General features: G+C 41.5%; 1 protein-coding gene across 6 annotated transcripts; it reads left to right on the top strand.

The window, feature by feature from the left end:
• The first annotated feature begins 291 nt into the window (after positions 1–291).
• On the top strand, positions 292–25,368 carry RRP1B (ribosomal RNA processing 1B). 6 transcript variants are annotated; one of them, XM_082304338.1, is made up of 17 exons: positions 959–1,395; positions 4,911–4,993; positions 5,144–5,195; positions 5,946–6,003; positions 6,730–6,815; positions 7,857–7,918; positions 10,102–10,231; positions 11,694–11,758; positions 12,291–12,454; positions 13,025–13,122; positions 13,975–14,072; positions 14,580–14,599; positions 15,061–15,186; positions 15,992–16,728; positions 19,921–20,067; positions 20,824–20,890; positions 22,002–25,368. In XM_082304338.1, the coding sequence occupies exons 3-17, from the start codon at positions 5,193–5,195 to the stop codon at positions 22,190–22,192; spliced, it is 2,052 nt and encodes a 683-aa protein (XP_082160464.1). In that variant the 5' UTR covers positions 959–1,395; positions 4,911–4,993; positions 5,144–5,192; the 3' UTR covers positions 22,193–25,368. The 6 variants fall into 6 exon arrangements, with proteins under 6 accessions (XP_082160465.1, XP_082160460.1, XP_082160464.1 ...); XM_082304339.1 differs by lacking the exons at positions 959–1,395; positions 5,144–5,195 and adding an exon at positions 292–503; XM_082304334.1 differs by lacking the exons at positions 959–1,395; positions 5,144–5,195 and adding an exon at positions 309–503 and having other exon boundaries at positions 13,028–13,122.
• The last annotated feature ends 842 nt before the right edge of the window (positions 25,369–26,210 follow it).

The following is a 26,210-nucleotide window of genomic DNA, read 5'->3' as shown; positions in this document are numbered from 1 at the left end:
CGGGACCGGGGCGTGAGCCCGGCTCGGCGGCGGCCGCGGCGCGGCCCTGCTGCCGTGTCGCCGGGGCCGGGGCTGGCGCTCCTGGGCCGCGGGGAGGGTGGGGGAGCCCCGGGGGGGCCGGGCAGGTGCTTCCCGTGCTCGCTCCTGTCCCGTTTACACGGCCCGGTGTCAGGCTGCGGGAGGCGGGCTCGGGGGGACGCGCCCGCAGCGCCGCCGCAGCCACCTCAGCCGCCCGGCGGGGCGGTGCCCGCTCCGCGATGACGGCGGAGGCGGGCGACGGGAGCGTGGGTGACGCCATCGGGCGGCGCCCGGCTCGGCGCGGCGCGGCGCGGACGGGACGGGCCCGGAGGGGACGGGCCGGGGAGAGGCCATGGCTCCCGCCGCCGTGCAGCCGCCCGAGATCCAGTTCGCGCAGCGGCTGGCCGCCAACGAGAAGCGCATCCGGGACCGCGCCGTGAAGAAGCTGCGGGGCTACATCAGCGTCCGGACCCAGTGCCCGGCCGGTACGGCCCGGCGGGGCGGGGCGGCCCGGCACGGCCCGGCGCTGCCGGCGGGCGGTGGGGCTGTAGCGGCGGGGGCCGGGGCCGGGGCCGGGGCCGTCAGCGGCGCGGCGCGGGTGAAGCGGCGGCGCCGTCGGGCTGGCGGGGGGGTGGGGTGCGCACGTGTGGCGGAGCGCCGGCGCCCGCCCCCCGCTCCCCGCCTCCCCCCGCCACCCGGGGGCCTGTTGGGGGCTTTTTGGTCCTTTTTTTCCTTGTTTTTTTTTTTTTCGGTTGTTTTTAATTTTTTACTTTTACGCCGGTATTTCATCACAGGGCGTGTTTGCCCCCGTGAGCCCGCCGGCGCCGGGCGCGCTGCCGGCAGCCCTCGCCCGTGAAACCTTCCCGCGGCGGCAGCGAGCAGCCGGGCGCGGCGCCGGCTCGGGGCCCGGAGGAGCCGCGGACGGGGGAGGAGGAGGAGGAGGAGGAGGAGGAGGAGGCGGCCTTGCTGGCGGCGCTGGCGCTGCCGGGGCTGGCGCGGCTTAGCTCACGTGCTCGTTCCCGGGAGCAGGACGTCAGGGCGCTGAGCTGACCCAGACGGAGCCACCCCGGCACGTGGAGCGTACGGTTTTATTTTCTGCCGTGCTGCCCGGTGAGGTGGTGGCTGCCTGCTTCCGTGACTGATACTCAGGAGCATTGGAGGGAACCGCCTTAGAACCAGGAGTCCGGTGCGTGGGCGCTTCAGTAGCGTCCCTGGAGACAGCTTGTGTCTAGCCGTGCCAGTCTGAAGCTGCCCACACCTGAAGGTGCCTCCTGTGCACCCTCTCCTCACGGACGCAGGTTACAGGAGGCTTACGAGGTCAGTCGTAGCATTGTGTGAATGCACGGATCCAGGTCAGCGAGCCATCCTGTCGGAGCGGTAAGGAGCACAGTGCAGAGATGCCCAAGAGATTCTGTGATGGTTCTGGACTGCTTTTTCCAGCATGCTGTGTTGCAAGCTGGGCACAACACAGGAGGGGAAACTGGTCGTGAGCGTTTGCAGAGCACTGTGTCTGACCTAGCAAACCTTCCTACAGCATTTGGGAAAGTGGTACTGAGCTTCATGCATACACACTCCTTTGGCTTTGAGGAAGCCAGCCTACACCTGGCACCCCAAGAGCTAAACTGAAACTTGAGTGCTGGTTGAACCTGAGTTACTTCCTTGAAAAGACACTAGGGAGTAGAAGTTGTTTTTTTCTCTTTACCATCTTCCCTTTCCAAATAGTATTTGACCCACTAGCCACATCTGGCAGAGGGAAGAGCACATAAGAACAGCCTTACAGGGTCAAGCCAGAGGGTCAAATAGCCCATTATCCCAGTTCTCACAGTTACCGTAGATCTAGGGGATGCCTAGTGACTAGTAAGAGCACACAAGTGTACGTTGTATTCCTCCCAAGTACTTTCTGAGCTTCCAGCTGTTTTTAGCTTGGGAGACTTCCTAAGCTGGACACAGCTTCTCTGTGTTCATTAGTGCTCTGTGCATCTCACTGCAAAGTGCAGATTCCTTTAAATTTGTGGAAGTAGCCTGCCAGATGGACAGGAGTGCCCTAACTGAGGGAAAAGGTTGCAGGTTAAGCTAATGCCTTAAGGTACTAGGAAACCACCACAGGGAAGTTGTCAGTTGGGATGTGAACCTTTCGCATGTTAAGGTCAGCCCACCATGAAATGCAAATGAGTAGGAAACAAGGGTGACTAATTTCCAGAGCTCTTAGATTTACTTACTGCTATGTACTATTCAAGGTAGCTAATATTAAAACGAAGGTTAACTTCTTTGGACTTGGAGAGAAAGCGTTATATTCAGGAGAGAGATTTTTTTAAAGTTACTTGTTAATTAGCAGTCTTATATCTATCCAGCATTCTGAGATGAGGCTCACATGTTGGATAACCCAGCTAGATACCCTAACTTCAACAGCTGAGAACATGCTAGCTTTTGAAAGAGGTGGTGCAGTTCACCTGACGTTCACTTCAGTCAAATGTTTCCTAGGTAGGCAGGACTGCTCAGTATGGTCTGTGCTGAGGCTGAATTACGGGTCATGCTGGGGAAACGTCTTCAAAGAGCTAGAGCTTTTAATTTTCAATAAAGTCAAACTCTACAGAAGGCACAGAACTACGAAAGGTCTGAAGTCGTCGTGTGTGCAGATGAACTTGGATGAGTACATTATTCCTTGGAAGTGGTCCTTTTTTTGTATTAACTCATTCTTCTTAAAATCCTTACCTTGAAAGAGAAGAAGAGCATGCTGTACTGGGCTGGTAACAGGAGGGTATCTTTATGGAGACAATCAGAAAATGATTTGGTGAAAGAATAGTAAATAAAAGTAACTTTTGGTAAACGAGGAAAGATTGCTGGGTAGTTTCCTGTGTGACAGAGCTGCACTTAACTTGGGCCCAGATTTATAAATGATTTATGGCATTTCCACTGAAATGAGCCCATGTGGATCTGGTCCTTAGAGATTATCTAGAATAGGAAAAATTGCAACAATTTTAATGATAGCAATGTCAAAACAGCATAACTCCCAAACAGAAATGCTAACAAGGCTTGCATTAAAGTAGCATATCTTCAATGAGTGGCTGTAACATTACTAATCCAAGCTCCCAGACTGTATATGGGGACAGAGTTACAATCCAAGCAGTAAAACCAAAATCTTTCTCAAGGTAACCTTAAAGGTAAAGAAGGCCTTCAGTTTTGCACGCTGTGGTTGCTAATGCTATAGATGCATGTTTAAAAATAGCTTTGCTTGAATGATTATTATTTGCCAGCTGTAGATGGCAGAGCACATAAAGGTGAAAAATGAAAAACCCAATCTTGAAACTACTTTTTGAGTGACTATGATAAGAGACTTGCTCTAAAACCTTTCGATCAGGGTCCTTTGTCAAATGGACAAAGGACTGCCTAGAACACTTAAAAAAGCGCTCAATGTGTGAAAAGCAACCCCACAGAAGTCTGTGTTCCCTAGACAGGGAAGAACTCCTCAGCCATCTTTATAGGTAGTAGCTGACATCCCCTGGACATAAGTCTTGTGACTGATCCCTCTGTAGAGTTAGTGCCGCATGTGAGGTTAAGCCTGCTTCTTACTGCTACGTGCATAGTGTATAATTCTGTTACGAAATGTTATTAATTTTAATATTTTGATGAATATTAAATCAGTGAATCAAATTGTTTCATATTTAATCTTAATATTACTGACAAATCTAAGTTACGTTCATAACTAATGCTTAATATTACTAGACATATTGTTTCCTACGTAGCATTTTGCATGTTTCCTTCGCTTAGCTCTACTTCCTTTCTTTTTAACCAAGCATGACTGTAGATGGTTTAACTAACATGTTTACACCTTTTTTTGTCTGAGTGGAGAATGAGGCAGTAGTGGTAACTGCTTTCAGATCATTTGGTCCCAGGAGGAGGTACTCAATTCAGACCTAGCACTGGGTCTCAGGCTTTTTTGATTGGCAGACCCCTGAAAATTTTTCAAAAGTGACAGTGATCTTTTTGGAGCAAATTTGAGTTTACTGATGATGATTACCTTTTTAACGTGTTTTTTTCTTGAAATTACTTGAGAGTACTTAATAGGCCATAATTTGAAAATAGCTGTAGTAGGTTATTGTAGCTACCTTGTAACAGTGTGCCATTATAATTTTACTTCCCAGAAATGTATCTGATGTCATGAATAACCCAGTTTTTAAAACATTCTTGAACAACTGTTACTGAGAGTAAAATTTTATTTTCCATGTAGTACTTCCCTTCTGTAATGTGTGATTTTGACTAGAATGTGAATTTTTATACTGTTAATAGTGAAAATATTCTTTCCTGTTACAATTCAGATGATACTGTACCTCAAGACTGACTGCAATGAAAATATTTTCATTATAGTTGCTCAGGCTCTTTGATTATGCATTTTAATATAGAAGTAAATTTTTTTGACTGCTAGAAGCTTATTCTATCAAAACAAGCCCCTAGTAAGGAACAAAACTATTGGTAAAGCGAGATTCTGTGTAAAAAAAAAAAAAAAGACAAAGCAAAAAGCCATGTCAGTTGATTTGCAGATCACCTCTGTTGCAAAATTAGATATGATGCACTCATTAAAAATCTGTCTCAGACCTGGTGCTAAAAATATGCCAGAGAGACTTATCAGAACTATCTTAGTATTCATCTCCTCTCATCTGTGATTTCTTTGAAATCTTTGTTACTTTGGTACAAGGTAGAAGCTTACTGTCATGGAGTCACTGAACTACTCCAAGTTGCCTTCCAATTAGCGTGCTTACAGTAGGAACCAACGTTTGCCCAAGAGAATATAACAAAAACCAAGAGGAGAGCAGGGAACAGAGGGAACTGCATGAAAACATTTTGATGGAAATGTGGGATTTTTGGTTTTCATTCAGACTTCTTCTGTACCATAGGTGGCTTCAGCCAGGAAGAACTGCTAAAAATATGGAAGGGCCTGTTCTATTGTATGTGGATGCAGGATAAACCTCTGCTACAGGTATAGTAATTGGTTTTATATTTCCTTGAGCGAGTCTCTTCTAAAATACACTGTAGGGACATACTAATTTAGAATAGTGAACATGACCTTAGTTTTGCTCACCCGTTTTTTTTTTTTTCTTCGCTTGCTGTTCATATGTGGCACGTGCAGGAGGGGTGACCGTAACTCAGTGATCCTCACCACACGAACAGAAGACTAAATGGTATCATGTTTGGAGTCACTCTCTGAATGGCAGGCGTAGCTGTTTATCTTCCAAAACCAGAACTGAAATATATACCGTTATGAAGTGCATTGATTTTGTGGAACTAAAGCAGTAACAGCAGGTTGCCCTTAACTGGAACTACAACGTACAGGCAACCTTTAGGTAGCCTAGTTTGAAAGCTTCACACTTTCTTTTCTTTTGGTAGTTCAGTGGCACTTCGTCTACTACCAGCTTCGTCTCTACTACTGACTTTGTCAACTACTACCAGTTTGTCTCCCTACTTTAAAAAGATACCAGTTTGGGAGTACCAGATCTTAGTAACCTCACTTAATAATCAGTTTTCAAATCACTTGTCTGTTTGCATGAACAAGGTTTCTCTCACACGTGGCACAGAGAGCTCCACCTACAATTAAGCTATATGAAAACAGTACCCCTGACGTTTTACATCATTTGTTAATTCAAATACATGGGATTTTTCTCCTGATAATTTAATTTTGTCTGCTGTCAAAAAGATGATTTGTGCAGAGATCTGGTGAAATGAACAAGGCTTGATACCCTTGAATCTTCTCTTACTGCTGACCTAATCCCAGTGGAAGGATAACTGTAGTACTAAAGCAGCTGTTAAAAGAATATTTTTAATTTTGAGGGATGTTTCATGATATTTGTACTTCTTGCTGTTTTCTGGTTGCGTGTTTAGTGAGGAGACCAAGCTCTGAAACATGTATACTAACTGCATTTATTTACTTTTAGGAGGAACTTGCAGACAATATCTCACAGCTTATCCACGTGATTCAGAATACAGAGGCTCGTAAGTACTGTTTCATTATCTAACACTTTGTAAGGTACTTTTACCTTTGGCGATTTTGAGGCCACTGTCATAGTGCCAGAATAGAGACAGACAGATAAGGGTGCTGCTTTGGGGTTTTTTTTCTTTGCTTTTTGTCCCACTGGCATGTGTGATTGCATTAAGGGAAGCATGAGATGCAGTTTGTTTCTGGTTGTTGCAGGGAAAGAGTTGTATCTCCAGTGTGATAAAGGTGAGACTTTGCAGGGTGGTTAGCAAAGCAAACTTGTCCCCGTACTTTGCCACTCTGCATAGATGTACTTGTTCTGTGTATTTCCTACTCAAAACCAACCTTGTTTCATGAGCTGTTAAGCACCTAGCATTCAAAATACACTTGAAATAGAGTGCTCGGTTGACACCAGAACTTGCATGGGTGGAAATGAGTGCAGAATGGATATTTTGCTCTAACTTCTGTGTATATAACACAAAATAGATACAAAGCTGTCCCTGTAATTACACTTGTCTTTAAAAGTAGCTGTGTGCCTTTTCTTGTGTTGTTCTGCAGTTTAATTGACCTGTCCTTGTACCCGCCTCAAGCACGTCTTCCCATAGCTCTATCCCTGTCACTAGGCAAATCCCTAGGGAAATGCATCCCTTTTTCACATTGAAGTAATTTCTTGAGATTCTTTTAGGTTGGCAAAATAAACTGTTGTGCCAGGCATGCAGATATTTTTTCTTACTCTCTTACAGGACACCTGTTCATTCAGACATTTTGGCAAACTATGAACCGTGAATGGAATGGGATAGACAATCTGCGTCTTGATAAGTTCTATATGGTAATACTAACTCTCTTGTAGATCTTTCCTGGAAGAAAAGGTGTGGTGGTGCTGTGCTGGAAGGCGGCTTTGTCTGCACATGCATTTATGTATATTGTAAGAGAAGAGAAGTGGCTGTCTTCTTGATGCATTGCAAGAGATACTTGTTTTAAAGGCTTTCACTCACCACAGCAAATCTAAAAGCCATTACTGTTTATGTCATGCTGCAAGTGCTTTCTTGTTTGCCTTCCTTTATAACATAGTGATGTTTCTCATTGATTTCTATAAGGAATATAAATACTGTCTCACAGGACACTGCATCAACATCAGTTATTTAGATCAGACTGTTTAAAGACTTTTTTTATGACTCTGTGTAAAGTAGTTGTCACTAGAACCCCAACTTTCCACCACTAAAGTATCCACTGTAGTACATTCAGCTATCAGAATTCTTTCTTAAGGAAACACTGTATTGAAACAAATAGTAAAATCAGTGAGAGAAGAATCTTAAAAGACCTGCCTTTGTAAAGAACAAAATCACATTAGTCATCTTCTTTGAAAGAAACTAATTGCAGGCACATTCACTGCTGTTTTGTTTCTCAATGTTAGCAGAAACCAGGTAATTCAGTAAGTGAAGTGTTTTGAGCCAGTTTAATGTAGCTATTTTACATATGGCTGGCTGTCAGTGCAAGTTTCAAGTACATGAAATTATTATTGTTATCGTTGGTCCTGTATTGTTGTCTCCAGTTTAAGCTGTGGGTATTTTTAGATTTGGCAGCACTTAATGAAGAAATCAGGGTGATGGAGCAAGAGAAAGCTGTATAGTAGAAATGGTCATGGATTTTTCTGGCCTTAGGGTATGAAAATAGTTTACTGTCTTTTGAGCTTCACAGCATCCTTCTGTTGCTTGACATGTTAGACAAGTCTGTCAAAATGTTCATATGAAGAAGCTTTCCACCTTGTGCTACGAAGAGGTTTACTAAGAATTCTATTCATCTTACAGTCACAGTAACTCCTTTGTCTGTTTTCATGAACAACATGCATAACAAATTTTGTACTTTGCAGCTAATGCGTAAGATTTTGAGGCAATCCTTTGAAGTGCTGAAAAGAAATGAATGGGATGAAAGGTAAGCAGATTTCTGAATGTGGTTGCATCATAAAGAAGTTGCCCAATTTACCTTTATCAAATATATTTTCATTTAATAGATCCTTTTTCTCCATAGATGGCGCTGTCAGGAAGTCTTAACACTAAGGCTTATTTGTTCTCCAGATCACTTAGGATATGTAGGTTAGAAACAAAGTTAGGTGTTATGTGTCATTAAGTTAAATACACACTGCAATCGATAACTGTCACGTTCACCTAAGCCACTTAGTTTATGTTTCACAGAAAGAGATTTGAGAAAGTAATTCATGTATGCTTATGCAAAACCTGAGCATAGGAGCTTGTCATGTGGCATTCCAAGCAGTCGTGAAGCCTGAGGGCTCCCAATTTATAATGGATTTGACTAGATCTGACTGATTTAGCCAGGAGAGCTATCAATGAAATATCACCTGTGGAGAGATTAGACAGGAAACCTGCATCCCAGAAAATACAGAAAAGGAATTTGTTGTTGTTGTTGTTGTGTTGTTTTTCTGATTGGTTTTGACTTTTTTTTAATTTTTATTTTTATTTTTATTTTACTGTGTTTAATCATGTTCTGTCTTATCAAAAGATAAGTCACCTCCTTAATTGTCAACTGTCTTCCTGTTTGTTGTATGCATCAGTGGTTTTGTTTGTATTTCTTCCATATTCTATCAAATGGCAAGTAATTGCAGCCATCTTGCTCTGTCTAGAGCTCCTGTGCCACTTCTAAGCTTGCTCTGTGTTTAAACTGATGAAGAGCTTTAAGTCTTTTAATTAAAGGTGCTTGATAACCTGGTGTTAAGGTTATCCTTTCTCTCTCTTGCCTTCTGAAATGTGGAACGCATATAGGCATGTTTTTGTGGAAATAGAAAGGAATGCAAAGCTAAAGCACGCCCCACCCCCTCTGTTCTACCTTAATTTTGCATTGGGTAAATGCACACAGGTTGAGGAGATGAAAATGCTCCTTGACAGCAACAGAAAGTGTGGGAGAAGGTTTGCTAAAGCTGAAGCCCTTCTTCCCCACACACATTCCCATGGCAGAGACATGGTCACCCAACCTGATCTCTGACAAGGTTTCTTAAGGCTTTGACCTGCCTTTATCCAGCTTCACTGAAAGGATGGCCTGGAGGCCCTCCACCACCAGAGGAGGCAGTGTGGGAAGAGAAGATCATGATTCCTTTCTTTGCGGAGTGAGGGAGCTCAAGAGCTGCCTAGCATGTATTTCGTTTCTCTTTTATTTTAAAATGCTTTTGAAGAAAGAAGTATTAAAGTAAAACTGAAATAATCTTTATGGTTTTGGAATGCTTTAAATTCTCTTTAGAACTGGAAACATTTGTTCTGGGCAGGGGAGAAAACGTCGAATATACAAAGGTTCACTTTCCTGAAAGATAGCAAGGATAGGCCTCAGAAAAAAAAAAGAAAAAAAGTCCCAAGTGCAGCTTAGATGCAGCAGTGACAGCATGTCTCTGAGCCGCGTCACTCCAGCAGTATTTGTTAGTACTCCAGAAGCCAGTAACTGAAGAGAGCCACAGTCCTACTTGTACATAGCTCAGTCCCTTCTGGCTTGAGCTATTGGGGTGATAATTTTTTTATGCCTAGCTTAGCCCTCGATCTGTTCTTCAGTGTAATTGTTTTGCTCTAAGGGACAGTGGATAACATGCTTTAACGAAGACAAAGTCTGCACAGTTGAAATGAGCTTGAGAATGATCAGTATCAAATTTAATCCTTGGATGTGCACCAAAATGAAAATCGTCTAATAAAATGGAAGGGTACGAGGTGTTTTCCATCAAGGATGGATGAATGCAACAGCTGTGTCTTCAGAATGCCCTGCTCAAATGGCAGAAACCCTCCTCCTACCCATCAATCGTATGGCGTAATAAACTTCAGTCCAAATTAAGGTGTGAATATTAAAACAGTGATTTTCACTGTAGCAAACTGCATTGAGTGGATTGTCTGATGCTACAAAGTCATCTAGACTGTAAGGAGTTCTGATTATGGATGGATTTTTTTTAAAAGTTTGCTTTAAGATGTGAAAATTGGTCACTGGATTTATTTCTTATTAGTGTTGGACAGCTGTCTTAAAGAACTGGTAAAATCGAATGACTAGAGTTTGTTTTCAAAGCAAATAGAACATGAGCAATTGAATATGAATATCTTGTTCTTTTTTTTTCTCTTTTTTTTTTCCAGTCTGATTGAACTATTCCTGCAGCTACTAATGAAAGAAGTTATGGACCCAGGCAGCAATGCTCCCACTGGGATAAAGTTACATTTCATTGATATCTATCTGGATGAATTGGCTAAAGTTGGTGCAAAGGAGGTTAGGAAATATGTTGTAATTTTCTTCCTGATTAATGTTAACTGTGGCATGCAGCATTTTAGAAGAAATAGAATTTTTAGATTATGTATGTTTTAACAGTTTTAAATGTAACATAGCAACGCTTAATAAGCACAAAGAAAGTGACTTATTACAATTTATGCTTTTACTTTTGTTCATTTCTTGGTGTAGATAGTGAGAATATAGTAGTTTCTCTCAAGTTCCTGAGTACTGGTATACTGCTCCAAATTGAGGTTGGAAATAGCGATAGAAAAGTTATACCATTCTCATTTGTTTGTTTCAACAGGAAGGACCTAACGTCTTTTCTCTTGTGTGAATGTGTTTGCCAGTCTTTGCTTTTGCAAAAACTGACACAAAGCCTGCTCTTGGCTGATTGTATAATACATCTAAATAGAGGAAGAAAGTGAGCTTTCAAAGTTGCCTATTATTTGCTTGTTGTTGGCTTCAAACATTGTTGCCTGTGCATTGAGCAATTTACCCTCTACATCCAGTTGTTCATTTTGCTGATGACATCTGTCTCTCTTTGCTGTGTATTGCCGTTTCAGTCGCCCTTAATTTTGGTTGATGTTACAGTGCTGCAGAGTTTTGCAGCAACTGAAAGCCTGCTACTGCAGCTGTCGCTGCTGACCTTCTTCCAAAGAGTCTATCTCCTGGTACTCCACTGGGGCGAGCTGCCCGCTGCCCCACACTTCTTCCCAGGTTTCTGCTCATTTACCTCCTCTTGTTTCTGGCATCTGATACATCTCATCGCAATGGATGAAGCTGTTAGCAGTTTTCCATTTGTATTCTTTGCAGTCAGTACTGAAAGCAATCCTGCCTGCAGCTTTTGTGGTTCTGGATTGTGGAGTGTGAGAGAGAAATGTCTGCACAAGAGAAGTGCCTGCACTTGGAGCCCAAATAATTTCTGCAGCTCCGCAGTCACAAAACCCTCATTCCACGGCTAAGCCACTCACAAGAAGCATGGGGAATTAGTCCCCTAGACTATTTGAAATCACAGCTGATGCTCATAAATTGAATTTAGGGATTTTTATCTTTAGTACTACTGACAGTGTTTCAGTCCAAGTGGTCCAGTTAAGAGAAACCCAGATCTTATGCATGTCTGCTACAGAACTTTGTGAAAGAGCACAAAATTATTTAGGTTTTCTCTGCCTCATGTTTCCATATCTAAAATAAGAAGCTTTGTTGTATTTCTGTACTCAGTAGATTAAAGTCTGCAAAGCAGTCAACATTTCTATAATGATTCCAAGGAATATCTGGAAGTTAGTGGTAGCAGTGGTAACAAAAAGTCACTGGATACTCCTCTCAGTTGGAATTGGACACTATGCTGAAAGACTTTGACTTAACTTCTTAAAGAAGATCCTCCTATGCCAAATATTTAAGGAATTTGAGTGTCCACATACAATATTTACTGTATTAATTATTTTTTTTCTTTCTAATCATACAGCTCACAGCAGACCAGAATCTCAAGTTCATTGAGCCTTTCTGCAAAATTGCTGCCAAATCAAAGGAGTAAGTTTAATGAAAGGATAAGTATTTTTTAAGAAATTGTGCATATACCACTCCATATGGTAATAAATGGATTGAAGAAGAGTCATAGTATAACTTCAGAATGTAGAGAAAGAAGGATATTTTACTAACAATGTGCACAGTCATTTGAAAATAACTTGTGTTTATCAAAGCTATAGATAACTTTCATGGATTTATAAGAACTATATCAACCTCTGTTCGTTGGTTTTGTCTGGTTATATTTATTTTATATATATTTTTTGTCTGGTTATTTTTTAAACATGCATAGAACAGCTGAGCTGGTTAGATTCTTTGTTGTTGCAGTGTACTAGAGCAGCATATAAACACAGTGAAATTTAAGAGGGGACCATTGGCAGGACACTATTTCCATTAAAGGACTGCTGTTTAGGAAATAACAGGTTCACTTTCTCATCTGGAGAGCTAGATGCTCTTCCACTTTCTTTTTTCTTACCCGTTTTCCCTGTATTGCTCAAATTTCCATTTCAACTCTCATCCCTGCTCTTTTGTAACACAGTCGATGTGTGCTGCATGCTGTAGCCACTGGTATCTTTGAGATCATTGTGGATCAGTCCCCCTACGCCATCGAGGACATAATGAAAGAACTGGGTAGCAACAGTGATGAGGAGGATGTGTCTGAAGAAGGTGAACAGGAAAATGAAGAGGTGCTTAAAACCAAAGGTGAGGAGGAAGTTCTAAATGGCCTTGGTAACACTAGCTAGGATTTAAAAATCTGTTTCTTAAAAATACATTTCTGCTTTGAACCAGTCAAACACATGTTCAAGGTGTTCTAAGGCTAATTGTCTTTTCCTCTCTTCCCCTTCACACGTGCTTAAACAAAGTGACTGGAAAAATCAGTGGTCTCTATAAAACCAGGCAATACCAGCTTTCTGCAACAGTGCTACATGGTAACCCAGTGTGGCTTTTGGCTCTTGGAGGTCCATAACATTTTTGAAGAAGATGAGGTTTTGGCATTCTGTGGGAGTTTTAAATTTAAAAAAAAAATTTAAAAACCTGAGCAGGAAGGTTTTCAATCCAGATACACTCTGGCACAGAGGCAATATTTTAAAAGGTGCTTAGATAATGCCACAGTTGTGTATTGCATAATGGTGATATAAAGTAGTTAAGTCAGTCCAGGTTCCCAAGATCGCATGAAGAAAAACGCACCTGATCTTCCGTCTGGCAGAGTACTGTGTGCTATCTCTGTTTTTACAAACTAAACATTAATATTCAGCCTTTTTTTAATAACAGCAGACAGAAGCTTGTCAAAAAAATCAGCACAGAGCTCTGAAAAAACAGAGGATGTTTGTGAAAATGATGATGATGATGGTATCGGGACTGTTCTTCAGGTTTGTGGCTTGCTTGCTCTGTTATTGATACTCCTCCACTGTTTTCTTTTTTCCTACGTCTGTCAAGAGGTACAGAAGTAAAGGGTGTTAATTGGGTAAACGTTACAAAATTTTAATCTCCTTCTGCTTTAATGTAAGGTGGTATTTATGTAATGTGTACTCTATTTATGTAATGTGTAGTAGTTTATAAGAAAATAAATCCATGTCTAAATTCTGAATTCTTCTTTCCTCTCTCCCATACCTTCTTTTATCTGCTCCTCCCTTCCTGTTTCAGGAATTCAAAAATGTATGGCAAAAGCCAAGTCACTGTGGGTGGTGAAGCAAGCAGCATAAGTTTCACTGACAATAAGAGCCAAAGTAATGGATGATGGGATACATAGGAGAGGGCAACATGTTGAAGTTTGGGTTTTTTTAGGCCCTCTTCCAGTGCAGTGTAGTGTTTTTGACAAATCCACCAATCAAACATGCATGCAGGTAGATATGCTTCATGCGTCTGCAGCTTTTAATCAAAAATTAGGACATGACACACTTTAAATCTCGTATTTAGCTAAATATTTGCAGGAGTTTTGAAGTTGGTTGGCTTCTCTCTTGAGTAAGAATTAAGGTTAGGAATGTTTGAGAAAGTGATACTGAGTTCAACTGTTCTGTTTATGAAGCAACCATCTGTAAAAGTCAGTATACACGTGTGAAGGGCGTGTAAATTTCAACAGAGAAAAAAATACTTCGGGTTTAAAGGAAGTGGCTGTTTAAAGGATGTGTGTGCTACTTGAAGCGTTGATAACACGAGTCACATTGGATTATCTTGCATGAATAAGGTAACTAAGAAAAGCTGTTTATACTTTCCTCCAACAGTTTGATTATAAGGCTGTTGCTGACAAGCTCTTTGAAGTGGCGAGCAAGAAAAATACACCTTCCCTTAACAGAAAGCGTCTGTACAAGCTGGTCAAAAAGTGAGTTCTGTTGAAATACACCTTGCATGTACCACCTTGTCCTAAACAACTTTTACTTTGCTTTCTCCCCACCCTCGCTTGTCCTGGTGACAATGTCATGAGAGCAGGCTTGCCTCACAGCCCTGGCTAACATGCGTAAGGTGCCTGAAGCCTGTGCTACTGTCCCTCATTGGTACTGGACAACTGCAGCTAGCTGAGGTGTATCTACACTGAGTGGATTTGTACTGCAGGATGTGACATCAGATTGTGTGTTATGCAAATTATGGATATTGGAGAAGTGTTAAATTTCTCTTTTCTCAATACTTTCAGTGATTTGGTTTGAGTTTTTGGATTTCTGAGGCAGACTTCTTCTGGAATGAGCTCTTTAACTTCCCGTGTAAAATCTGTTGTTCGTATTTTGACAAAACCATAATAAGTACAGTGACATTATGCTGCTAGTGTTATTATTGGTACTAAACCAGTAATACTGTTTTGTTTTTCCTTCTCTCCCTTCCACCCCACCTCCAGGTTCCAGGACTTAGCAGAAGGTAAGGACTGAGCAGCATACATACAGAGACAGTAGGTTCTTGCCATTAAAGGATATATAATGTTCCCATACAATGTGTATTGCAAATTGCTTTTTCTTTCTTTTTTTTTTTTTAATGTGTATTTCAAGGTTACTGTTTTTGGGGGTTTTGTGGGTTTTTTTAAAATCTCATTAAGACACATTACATGTTTTTGGTGAGACGGCCAAATCCCCTTCACAATTTGAGCAACCCTGTGCTTTGTCCTTAAATGAAAGGTGATTATTTTTACTTAAACAAATAGGAGTCACTTGTATGATTGTCTTTTGGGTTGAGTGGGGAACAAGGAGTTGATTTTGTTTCTGTGGGAGCTAATGCTGTATATGAACAGCATAACTGTTCATAGAAATAGAACTAGAAACACAGAAACTGTTCAATAGAAAATACTGTTAGTTTTCAGATACCTTATCCTTCCTCCTCAACAGGAATCTTCCCCCAAGATTTTCCTGAAGATGTTTCTACAGATGAAGACGACGATGAATTCAGTAGGGGAAGGCGAAAGAAAAAAGCCATCAAGCCTTGGGAGAAAAACAAGCTGGAAAAAGTAAAAGGTAAGGCAAGATCAACCTTTGGAAGAGAGACAATCTGCAGTCACTTGTGTAATTTGGCAAAGCGTCGGATACAAGCCGTTCTGAAGAAGGCAAACCTGTTGTTCAGGATGTGCTGATTTGTATCATGTTGCGATGAAGGTTAAATGTGAAATTCAGGTCTCTCTGAAAGTGGTGGGAATTTTGTTACCAATTTTGAGGCAAGCATCAAAAATTTCAATCAAAAGCAGAACTGGAAGCAGTTGTTTGCATTGCTCCATTGAGCAGTTCCGTTTACTGTAGGAAAACAGAAACATGTCAGTCTTAAAATAGGATGACTGTTAGAATATAGGAATTCAGGGATGTTTCTGGAAAGGTGAAGAGAGTTACTGAGAACCACATGCAAGTATTTCTAGCATAGTGACTTATATTGATGTGGCACAAGCCCAATCATACCCAAAAAAATCTCACCAAACTACTGAGCCCCTGAGTTGCCCTTCTGATGGGCTTAACAGGTGGGTAATAACAACTTGTTCTGGCAATATTACTATACAAAATAGGGTTGCCACGGAGAATGGCTTAGATGTTAGCTGTGACAAGGCAAGATCAGCAAAATATTAATTAGGCCAGGCGTCAGAGGAATGCAATGTTCTGACCAGCTGTAATAGTAAAACTGTTGTGCTGGCTGATAGCAGAAGAATGGTGTGACTATCTTAAAAGAAAAGGGGGGAAAAAAAAGGAGGGGAGGGGGAATTGACTAGAATTCAGTTGTAAGTACCTTTGTGTTTCACATCTGTGTTATATGGCGTTCTTTTTGGGGTGGATTTAGAGGATGAAAAAGAGATGTCAAGTGCGAAGGAGGCATCAGTTCCCCAGAAGAAGAGGAAAAAAAGGAAGAAAAGGGACAGCCCAAGTGCTGATTCTGGAACAGCTGATGGAAATTGTGAGGAGGGAATAGCTGAAACATCTGGATCTAATGTTTTTAGCCAGGGAAAGGTGCCAGAAAATAACAAGGAAAGGAAGAAAAAGAAATTGCTAGTAAATGAGGCAAACGAGACCACAAATGTAGCAACGGACACCAGAGAAAATCACAGTATCTCTGCGCAGAACAGTCTGACTGACGCAGAACAGAGTAAAAAGAGTCAGTTGAAGAAAATGAACACAAAAGTGCAAAATGTTCCTGTAAAGCCAGCGTGTCAGAATGGACCAGCTAATGCCAGTGAGGCAGAGGATGTCAGCCCATCTGTCACACCGTTAACTCCCAAGGTTGTGAAAAAGAAACAGAAAGCAGGGGCTGTCTCTGTGAATGGGGATACCCTTTTGCAGCAGACTGACGTGAAACCCAACAAGGAGGGCTTGCTGGGGACCCTGTCAGGAGTTGCAGGCTCTGAATCTGCACCCTCCAGAAAGGTCAAATTGAAGACAAAGGTAGCTGGTTTGGAAGGGATGAAGGTCTCCAGCCAGAAAGCAGCAACCTTGAAAAAGAAGAGAAAAGTAAAAGAGGTTTTAAACTCGGTTGAAGCCAATGGTGTTCTGGAGACTGCATGCAAGAAAAGCAGGAAGGGGGTACGTAGATCTCATTCTTTTCTCTGCCTTCTTCATGAACTGCCAGGCTCGTTTTCAAATTTGTCTTTAGCTTTCTGAGCGTGGGGCTTCACGGGCAAGCTGCATGCTAATGTCATCATGCATTGTCACCAAAAATAACTCAATTCCCCAGAAATCCACACCCACTGCCATGGTCTTACACCTTGCTCTGCAACGACACTAAAGCCTGTGCCAGCTACTCAGCTGAAAGAACTCATCTAGCTGAAGCTTGGGTTGTTAGGGTATGGGGCTGTCTGTTTTTTGGCCCCTGCGTTAATTATTCTTTTGCATGGGGTCTCTGGTTGAGGTTACGGCATGTTCACAAAGGGCATGTTTTGGCAAAAGGATGAGAATGGGAAGATGGAACATCCCTTTCTCAGCAGCAGCACCACCACACACTTAGATTAGTATAAGTTCCTTATGAAATTGCTGTCAGCAATTCCAATAGTGGCTTCTTTTGCGAGCTCACTTTTCCATCTTAAACAAATTGTTAGTTCTTTATTGGGGAAGTACTTGGGGAAAGAGCGAACAGAGAATATCACATTGTGAAATTTAATGTCATTAATGGCTGTATGATCACATTTATGAACGGCCCAGTTTCTTAAAAAGACAATGCTGGTTTTTTGCTAGGAAGGTATGATTGTAGTCTTCTTCAAAAATTTATGTCTTGTGGTTTGGGAAGAAGCTAGTTTTTCTCCTCCCACCCCCATTTTCTTGGCATTAAATAGAATAGGGTTGATTTTACTCAGCAATTTGAGAATCAAGAGGCATTTTGCACCATATATTTTTGGTAGCATGGCTAAGAGAGACAGTGCAGGGGCTCTTTCCTCTCCTGCCACTGAAATTCTTTTAACTGCTCATTTTCTGTTTATATATTTACTCTGAAACATTTAGGGGTTCAATTATTTTGTTGGAAGTCTTGCTGACATTCTCACTTTGGTGGAAAGAAAATTCGTAAACCATAAATGAGACTCGCTGTACAAAACAACTCCATCTTCCTCTGACTAAAAAGTGCATGTTACTAGGCTATCAACTCACCTCTGTTTGACTGAAGTTTAAAACTGTATGATTAGTTAAGTAGTGCAGGCTCATATATGAACTTGGTATAACCACTCAGTCCTTCAAGGGAGAAAAAATGCATTTTGAAACATTGCTGAAATAGTATTAAAATAGTTTTGATATTTTCTGGGTTTTTATGATAAAGTACTGAGAGGAAAGAACCAAAACATTTCTTTCTCCCCAGTACGCAAACTGCATTTTGCTCACTACAGGACTTTCCAAGTGGGAACCGTTGGCTTTGTCTCCTGCTGCCTAGATATTCCATGTTGCATACCTCGTCTGTCCTTCTCTGTAAAAGCTTCGTTTCTAAGAAAATAGGATCATGCCACCCCCATCTCCATTCGTAATCCTTTGCTGCAACTGACCAACAGGTTCAAAGACCTGCGATAAATTCAAGATGAGGTTCCTGCAAGCTTCATGGAATTAGTTGTTGGCACAAATTAGTGTAGCCACTGAGGGAAGGAGAGCAGCATGACCCTAGCACTTGTCTGTTGACTGGCTGGCCAGTCAGTCCATGGGCTAGCTGGCCACTCTTCCCATGTGTAATTCCAAAGAAACTATAGCATTTGCTTTTTCTTGCCTAATCCAGGTAGCTCTGCATATATGCGTGTATGTGGTGGGAGTGGGAGGATGGAGACAGAAAAGTTGGGAGTTGAGTTGGGAGGAGAATGGGAGTATTGGTATAAGAAAGAAGTGAGCAGGGTAAAGCTAAAGCATACAAATGTGGAGGAAATTAGGCTTTGCTAATTTTGTTTTCACTGCTTGAGAAATAACGTGCTGGTTTATTTCCTGGTTTTAGTTATGCAATACCCGCCTTGTGCCCAGAAATCAGGAGGGGAATGTTTTGATTCTTGGTTTCAAAGACAACACCCCCCTGCAAAGAATTAGCTTCAAATATTGAGAGGGAGGAGGAGGGGGAGAAGGGGAAAAAACAGACAAGGGGATGGAGTGCACCCCTCAGTAAGATTAAACGGCCTCAAGTTGCACCAGGGGAGGTTTAGATTGGATATTAGGAAAAATTTCTTCACCAAAAAGGTAGTCAGGCACTGGAACAGGCTGCCCAGGGAAGCAGTTGAGTCCCCATCCCTGGAGGTATTTAAAAGACGTGTAGATGTGGTGCTTAGGGACATGGTTTAGTGGTGGACTTGGCAGTGCCAGGTTAATGGTTGGTCTTGATCTAAAAGCTCTCTTCCAACCTAAATGATTCTATAATTATATGATTATTTCACAGTTGTTTCCAGAATTCAGAAAGCTAAAAGTCTTATGCTTTTTATTTAAAGCAGAAGTGATTTTCAAATCGAAAGAGGCCATATCCCTGGACATTTTCCACAGCACAGCTGCGAACTGCTTTAGGAATTTCACATCTGTAGGTTGCTGTGAAGCATAGCTGAACTTCCCCTCACAGTAGTCCACAGATATCTGGGGCCCACAGACAACAGGTTGGAAAGCTCTGGAGTGCTGCATTTCATTAGTGGCACTGTCAGTACAGGTCCTAAGAATTCCCTTGTGCTGGAGAGAAGGATTGCTTTAAATGGCAATACTTGGTATGAATTTTAGGCAACAAACTAGTAGCGGTACACATTAGCCGGATTTCTGAGAGTGTACACGGACTTCATATTCCACTTTTTTTTCCTCCAAAGTGTCCATCTTAGCCTAAAGCAGAGTTTGTTCATTAGTTGCGTATCTTATGCATCCAGAGGCACCACAGAAGAGATTTTGCTTAAATGCAAGAAAAAAAAAACATCAGTGCTTGTTTGCAGGAGAGCTGGGTCGGTTGTAAGGCAGCCTCATGCACATAAAGCAAACATCTATCTTTGCACTCTGACAGGCCAGGCACATGTCTTACAAGTTCTTCCTTCTTTGCTTTGCAATGACCTTCCTATTTCTGCACAGACCCTACCTTAAACTTCTGGTTTTGGTCATGCCACCTGCAAAATTAACTTCTGAGAGTTAACCATGATGATTAGCTTATGCGAGTACCAACTAGCGCTCTCAGCTGTGGCAATATTTACAGAAGCTGTGTGTGATACGCTCTGAGCACTGCTCACTGTACTAGGTATAGTTAACTGCAGTACTTCTGTACTGAGAGCATTTTTTTCTTTCCCTCCTTTATAGGAAAGTAGCGCTGCTCTATCCCCATTAAAGAAAAAGAAAGCAAAACCAGGAAGTGATTTTGTAAAATTTGAAAAATCAACTTTACCAAAGCCAGTATTCTTCAGGAAAGCCAGAAGCACCATCTCTTCCACCAGGGCATCCATGCAGGTAATGTGGTCTCACAGATGGCAGCTGAATCTGGGCACAGGTCTCTTCCCAAGCTACCTGCCCAAGCAAAGGGCATGACCTCACTCATGCTGTCTTTTCCACTCTGCATTAGTCTCCTAACACGGGCAGATAAAACTGGGAATGCTGTTACATTTCCTTGTAGACAGAGTCACACATGGCTCCAGAGTTTCAGAATATGAGCTGTAGGCATCTTTAAAATCTCTTCTTCCTTCCCCCCTTCTTTCAAAAATACCTTCATGTTGAAAGGACACCATTCTGAACCCGTTCATTTCACAAGAAAGCAAAAGCATAAACTGACTTTTGGTCTTGCTAAGGGACTTTGAGCCTCCACTTCTTCCCATTTGTGGAGGCTGGCAACAGTACAGAGCTTCAAAAGACTGCACTCTTTTCTAAACCTTTTTAACATATAATATCTTTTCAAGCCCTCTTTGCGCTTTGAGGCCTGAGTGCAGTGGGGCCAGTATATTTAACACACAAATATCTTCTTGTTTGTTGTTGAATTACGTAATGACACTAGGGAGCATATGTGATTTCTCTACAAATGCAACATGTTTGCTTTTGGCTAGAAAAATAGTGCTGTCTTAGTAGGGGTCAGTGCTAGAGGATTGGGGGGGTTCTAAATCTAATGAAGGAAGCGTGCTGCTTTGCATCAGTTTTGATGGGATGCAGGTAAAAGAACTTGTAGCATTGCCTCAGAAATCTTATTTTATTTCATGTCTTTATTTTGCTTTATAGCTGAACAAGCTGCAGTCGTCCAGCTCCAAAAAAGTCACGTTTGGCTTGAATAAAAACATGACTGCTGGTGAGTCTAATACATCTGTGTGTCTCCACAGTCTCTCTCGTAGCTGAGGAATGGGGAAACTGTACACACTCATACACACACCTATACTCTTCACCTCTCTAGAACAGGATGATTCTCATCCCTTTTTGCCTCAATATATAGTTTATAAACCACCCTCAAGTTCCTGTCCAGAGGAAATGGTAAAGTTCAGGACACTCGGCCCAACAGCTAGACTTGCGCGATTCCAGGGTGCTGCTTTTCTGACTTGCAGCTGGAGCCTCACGGCTAGAAAATGGTGCAGCAGAGTGACGCTCTCCTTCCTGAGCCGCCTGGTCTGCAGGGCACCTCTCAGGGAAACACGTGCGCTTCGCTCTTAACTGCTCACTCCTGTTTCACAGGACAAAGGTGCCCATACGCTGATGAGCTCAGGCTGTATAATAGCAGTTTGTTTGGCTCAGTTGGCTGCCTGCTGGTTTATTAACGGTAATGAGTAGATAAATGTCAGTTCCCGTCTGGATCCCACATGTAAGCAGACAGTGTTTTCCCTGATATATAAGTGTCTTGCTCCATAGCATAAAAGTTTATCCCATGTATTCATTTAGCTATTGTTTTTTCACTCTATGAGGTGTGCTATAGGCCAAGTTCAAATGGAGAGTAGTGGATTTAGATGTGTCTTTATGTTAATATAACATAGCTGCACAAAGAGGAAAAATACTGCCTGCCTGCCGGCAGAAGGGGTAACCAGGAGTCTCTAGAACAGTGCTATTTAACAGTCAGAGTAGAGCCACGTCTTACCCATCGTCATCTTTTAAGCTGAAGTGTGGTGGTCTTCAGGAGAGCTGGAACACCTGTTTCTGAGGAATAGGCCCAGAGTCTCCGGTCGTCTGTGAAACCATGGGGAATGGTTCACAGACTCTCTATGGATTGCAACAGACCCCATTCTCAAAGGGACTCTGCTAAGCGATGTGCTTCACCACCATCTTTCCATTTTTTTGCAGTCTCAGGCTTCTGATCCTTAGTGATGGACTTAAGCATCTAAGGCAGGCTTCCGGGATAATTCCACAATTGGTTGATGGGCCAATTCTTCCAGGAGTCATACTTCTTTTTAACTTGTTTGCTTGTTTTTCAACAGAATTTAAGAAGACTGACAAAAGTATATTAGTGAGCCCAGAAGGACCCTCCCGTGTGGCTTTCAATCCTGAACAGAAACCCCGTCATGGGGTGCTGAAGTCACCCACAGGAACCCCAGCAGGACAGCCTCAAATGAAGAAACCATTTAATATATCAGCTAAGAAGAGACCCACTGCTATGGACTTCTTTTAAACCAACAGACGTGGCCTACTTTTGTACAGGACATTTTGCTAACCTAGAATGTTCTCTGGAGGTATTTTGAACTTCTTTATTTTTTTAAGTTAATACGAATTGTATATACAAAATTCTGATTGTGACCTGGGTCATTGCTATTTTGACACCACTTCAGCTGTATCTTGAAGTACTTGTTTTGTCTATTTACAGAAAAGAAACAAAATCCAATCTCTGCTCAGGTTTGGTCTACAAAAAGCATGGTCTCTGCCCATGTCGTTCCCGAGAGACTTGTTCATTTAATTAGGGAGTGTTCAGGGTTTGATTGTTCCAGTGATTTTTTTTTTTTTTTGAGTCAGTTTAAGAAAACTTGCACTTCACGCTCTTAAACTGTCGTTCATTTGACAGGGCTTAAAATGGAAAAACACAATGTAGATTTTAAACCTCCTAGTTGTTGATGTATTTTAAAATTTTACTCCATCATTTTTGTGTGTCACCTTTGACATCCTGTTAATTCTTCTTCTGGAAATAATGATTACCTCATGTCTCTGTTTAATAACAGCTGGACTTGGGTAGCTTTACAGATAGTAAGCAAGCTTTCCCTGGGATAAGAAATGCCTAGCTACTCAAGTGGTCACTCATGCTAATAAACCTTCACAGCTGGTTGCCTGCTGAGTTGGGAACAGTCACCACATTATTTTCAGTAACACAAGTGCCAAAGCTGGCTTACACTTGTCATATTGTAAGCTGGCTTCTTCTATTTACTGTAACTGAAATAACGCTCTCACACAGGAGAAATCTTTGATATTTCCAGCTCTTCCCCCCCACCCCCACTGCTGTCTTTCCTGAAGGTATGACAAGACTCCTAGTTTTCTACTTTAGCAGCTGGTGTCACCACATTTTACCAGAACTCGGATCTCATTCAGTGAATGAACCTCTGATTGTCCTAAAGTGAGTTAGATCGGTGTAGTGCATCTTTGGTTAGGACACACATCTCTCTCTAAAAGCTTTGGTGCCCCTCAATACAGGGTAAAACTTTACAGCCCAGACAGCTTGGTTTTGGTTTTGATGTAGAACCAGAAGATGTCTTTCTGCAGCATTTCCTTGCATTAAGTTTTTATTTGGATATTTTATTACTACGGTGCATGTTTTGTTTTTTCTTTGCTTCTTTGGTAAAGAATGAAGTGTACTTCTGTGAGATACCATTAATGTATTCTGAGTGGGAACTGTGAGGAAGGGGAGAGCAAATGAAAATAAAAATGTGTTTGATACGGTTGGAAGATTTGGAATCTTTCTTTGAAAGTTTTGCTTATGTGACTAAGACAAAGGCTTTGCAGCAGATCTCTACATTAGAGCTCAGCTTCAAAGCACAACGTGGTGCCAAAGCAAAGCTATTCATGAAGCTTCCCACCAATTACTTCTGTGATCCTATAAGAGAGAGGGTAGCTCTGCTTCATTACCTTGTCTTATGATAACTGGTAAACATTTGGCTACTTCAGCCAGCAAAATTAAATTTTGTGGCATATTTGCATACTCCAGTACTACTTTTTACCAGTGTCTGATGCTAACCTCTGCCAGCTCACTCCCCGTAAGCAGCTGGATTGAAACTGCTTTTTCATGGCTCATTTAGAATTTCTTCAAAATACTTGTGTACTTGTAGATTGCTGGTTGGTCTCAGTTGCTCAATTCTAATCCGTGCCAGTTCCTGCACTAAGTTTGTGACAGTCCATGGTTTGTGGTGCAGCCAGAAAGTCATTTTGCTCATCTTTTCTTGTTTAAAGTGAAGGACTGAATTTTATTTGGTTTCGTTTTAATTTGTATTTGTTTGATCAGTAAAGAACTCTGGAGAAAACATCTGATACTTGCTGTTTGAGCAATTCTTGTTCTTTTATTTTTTTTAAAAATCTCATTGTATATTAGCATAATGCATTTTTTTGACAAGACGGTGGTAAGTGGGATTTAACAAAGACTGTTCAATATGTTGTACTGTTTATCTTGTACTGTGGGTAAGAAGTCTCGTGTGGAATATGCATAAAAGCATTTGTATGTGCATGGTTGTTAATGCCTTAGGTTGAAGATGCCATATTCCTCCAAGGATACAGATGCAAACAATCAGTAGGTGGATCTGGTGTGCACAGAAAAATCCAGGATCAGGGATGCGTTGGGGTTTGAGTTTGTTTGGTTTTGGTTTTAATACTTATAATCTGTTATGGAAATGTATTTAAATGGTTGTCTGGATCTTTATTTTTATTGGTTGTGGATCCATTGAACCTGTTGCTTGTCCAAATATTTTGTTGCCCACAGTTTTAAATGGAGAGGGCAGAAATGGCAGTCAGTTTTTTATCAAAAATTTTAGTGATGTGATTGCTTGTTGGGATTCATGCATAATCCATCTGTACCATGAAACGGGTGGAATGTTTTGTAAATATACGTATGTCATGTGTATCCTCTTAGTGGTGTCTGGAATTTCATTCAGGACAACTTTACAAACAAAAGCCAAGCACCATCAATGCAGTTTAATCGGCATTGTTGGGTTAAATTGAATACGTTACCCAAAATATTTGGATAGTGACAATTCCAATAAATGTTGAAGACAAAAAAAGGAGGAATAAATGTGACATCTGGGATATCCACTGCACAGACACAATGGTACTGTAAAGAGAGATATATCAATAGGAAAAGAGAGAAGAAAAACTGATCTGACCTGTTTGATGTCGCTTCGTACGTTTTTTCATAATGTTATTCCAACTCTGCAGCTGCCAATCACGCTCAGAGTCAAAGTAAGTTAATGTGGCATACCTTTTAAAGGGCAGTATTTTGCAATGATTGTCTCTACGTTTTTGTTATGAATCTGATCAACTTTGTATTTCTCAAGCTCTAATGGTTTATAATTGGTTATAGTTTCAAGAGAGCTCAAAAGCACAAAATGAATTCAGCAAGGCAAAAAGTTGAAATTATATTTAAATTATTGGGTACGCAAGATCTTTTATAGTCTATCAAAGCTATGTGGCCTGGAAAGCATCAAATGCCCTTTCTGTCATTTACCTCCTGTGCTTAGACTTAATTACAGGCAGAAAAAAAAAATCTGTATGTCATTTTATGTACCTCTGCAACAGCATTGTTAATACAAATGCAGTGTCTAAGCATTACATCATTTAGTCTAGTCCAATAAACCATCTTTTTTTGTGGACATTGTATTTTGGTTAAATCTGTAAATTTGGGGGGTGGGAGATGGGAGGGTAGCATCCAGGGGGCCTACTTGAAAGTACAAAGGAAGTTGTTCTTGCATGCGTGCATGTGCTCTCTCTCTTTTTATTTTAGTTTATTTTTATTGTATAAATAACCAAAACTGATGAAGACTCAGACGCATGTCAGAAGCGAGTAGGGTTGTGATAGGATACACCTGTTCATACACCTTGAGCTTCTGACCTTTGTAATTGGGCCATAGAGTAGATGCCAGCAGCTGAAAGATGGCTAAGTAGATCACACACAGTCGTTCCTTGACAATTAAAATTGGTAACTGAAGTGATAATGTGGTGAGAGGTGTACTTGAAAGGTATAGTTGTGCAGGTGCCAAAGTAGGTAAGAGATGGGCACTTGGAAAGACATTTGCATGTTCTTTAGCAGTAGCACGCCATATGGAGCTACGTACATACAGGAATCCTGCACAGACGCTCCATCGCAGGTACTGACAGGCCCAGCAACTGCGCAGGATCAATAAAAAAATGAATCGTGTTTTCTTGACAGTCACAGATTTTTCAGTAATGCAAAAAACTTCATTTAGACAAAGAAAAGTGACGTGTCCACAGCAGTGGCGCTAGTAAAATTAAAACATAAATCCTCAGGTGAAATGAAAACAGATTTCCTTCAGAACAAAGTCTTGTAAATGTGAAATTCTGGTTACATGTTTAAAAAAATTCACACATCTAAGTTCCTAGATGGTGGTATGTTTTGACACTGTTGAAGACCACAGTGATAGCATACAACTGTAAATTAAGTGCTGCACGTGCTTTTATTATACATGACAGGTGGAAATCCC

The sequence above is a fragment of the Platalea leucorodia genome, assembly GCF_965183815.1.
Source record: "Platalea leucorodia genome assembly, chromosome: 2".
NCBI classification, from domain to species: Eukaryota; Metazoa; Chordata; class Aves; order Pelecaniformes; family Threskiornithidae; genus Platalea; species Platalea leucorodia.
Note: the sequence above shows the minus strand (reverse complement) of the source record. Positions and strands in the feature narration are given on the sequence as shown.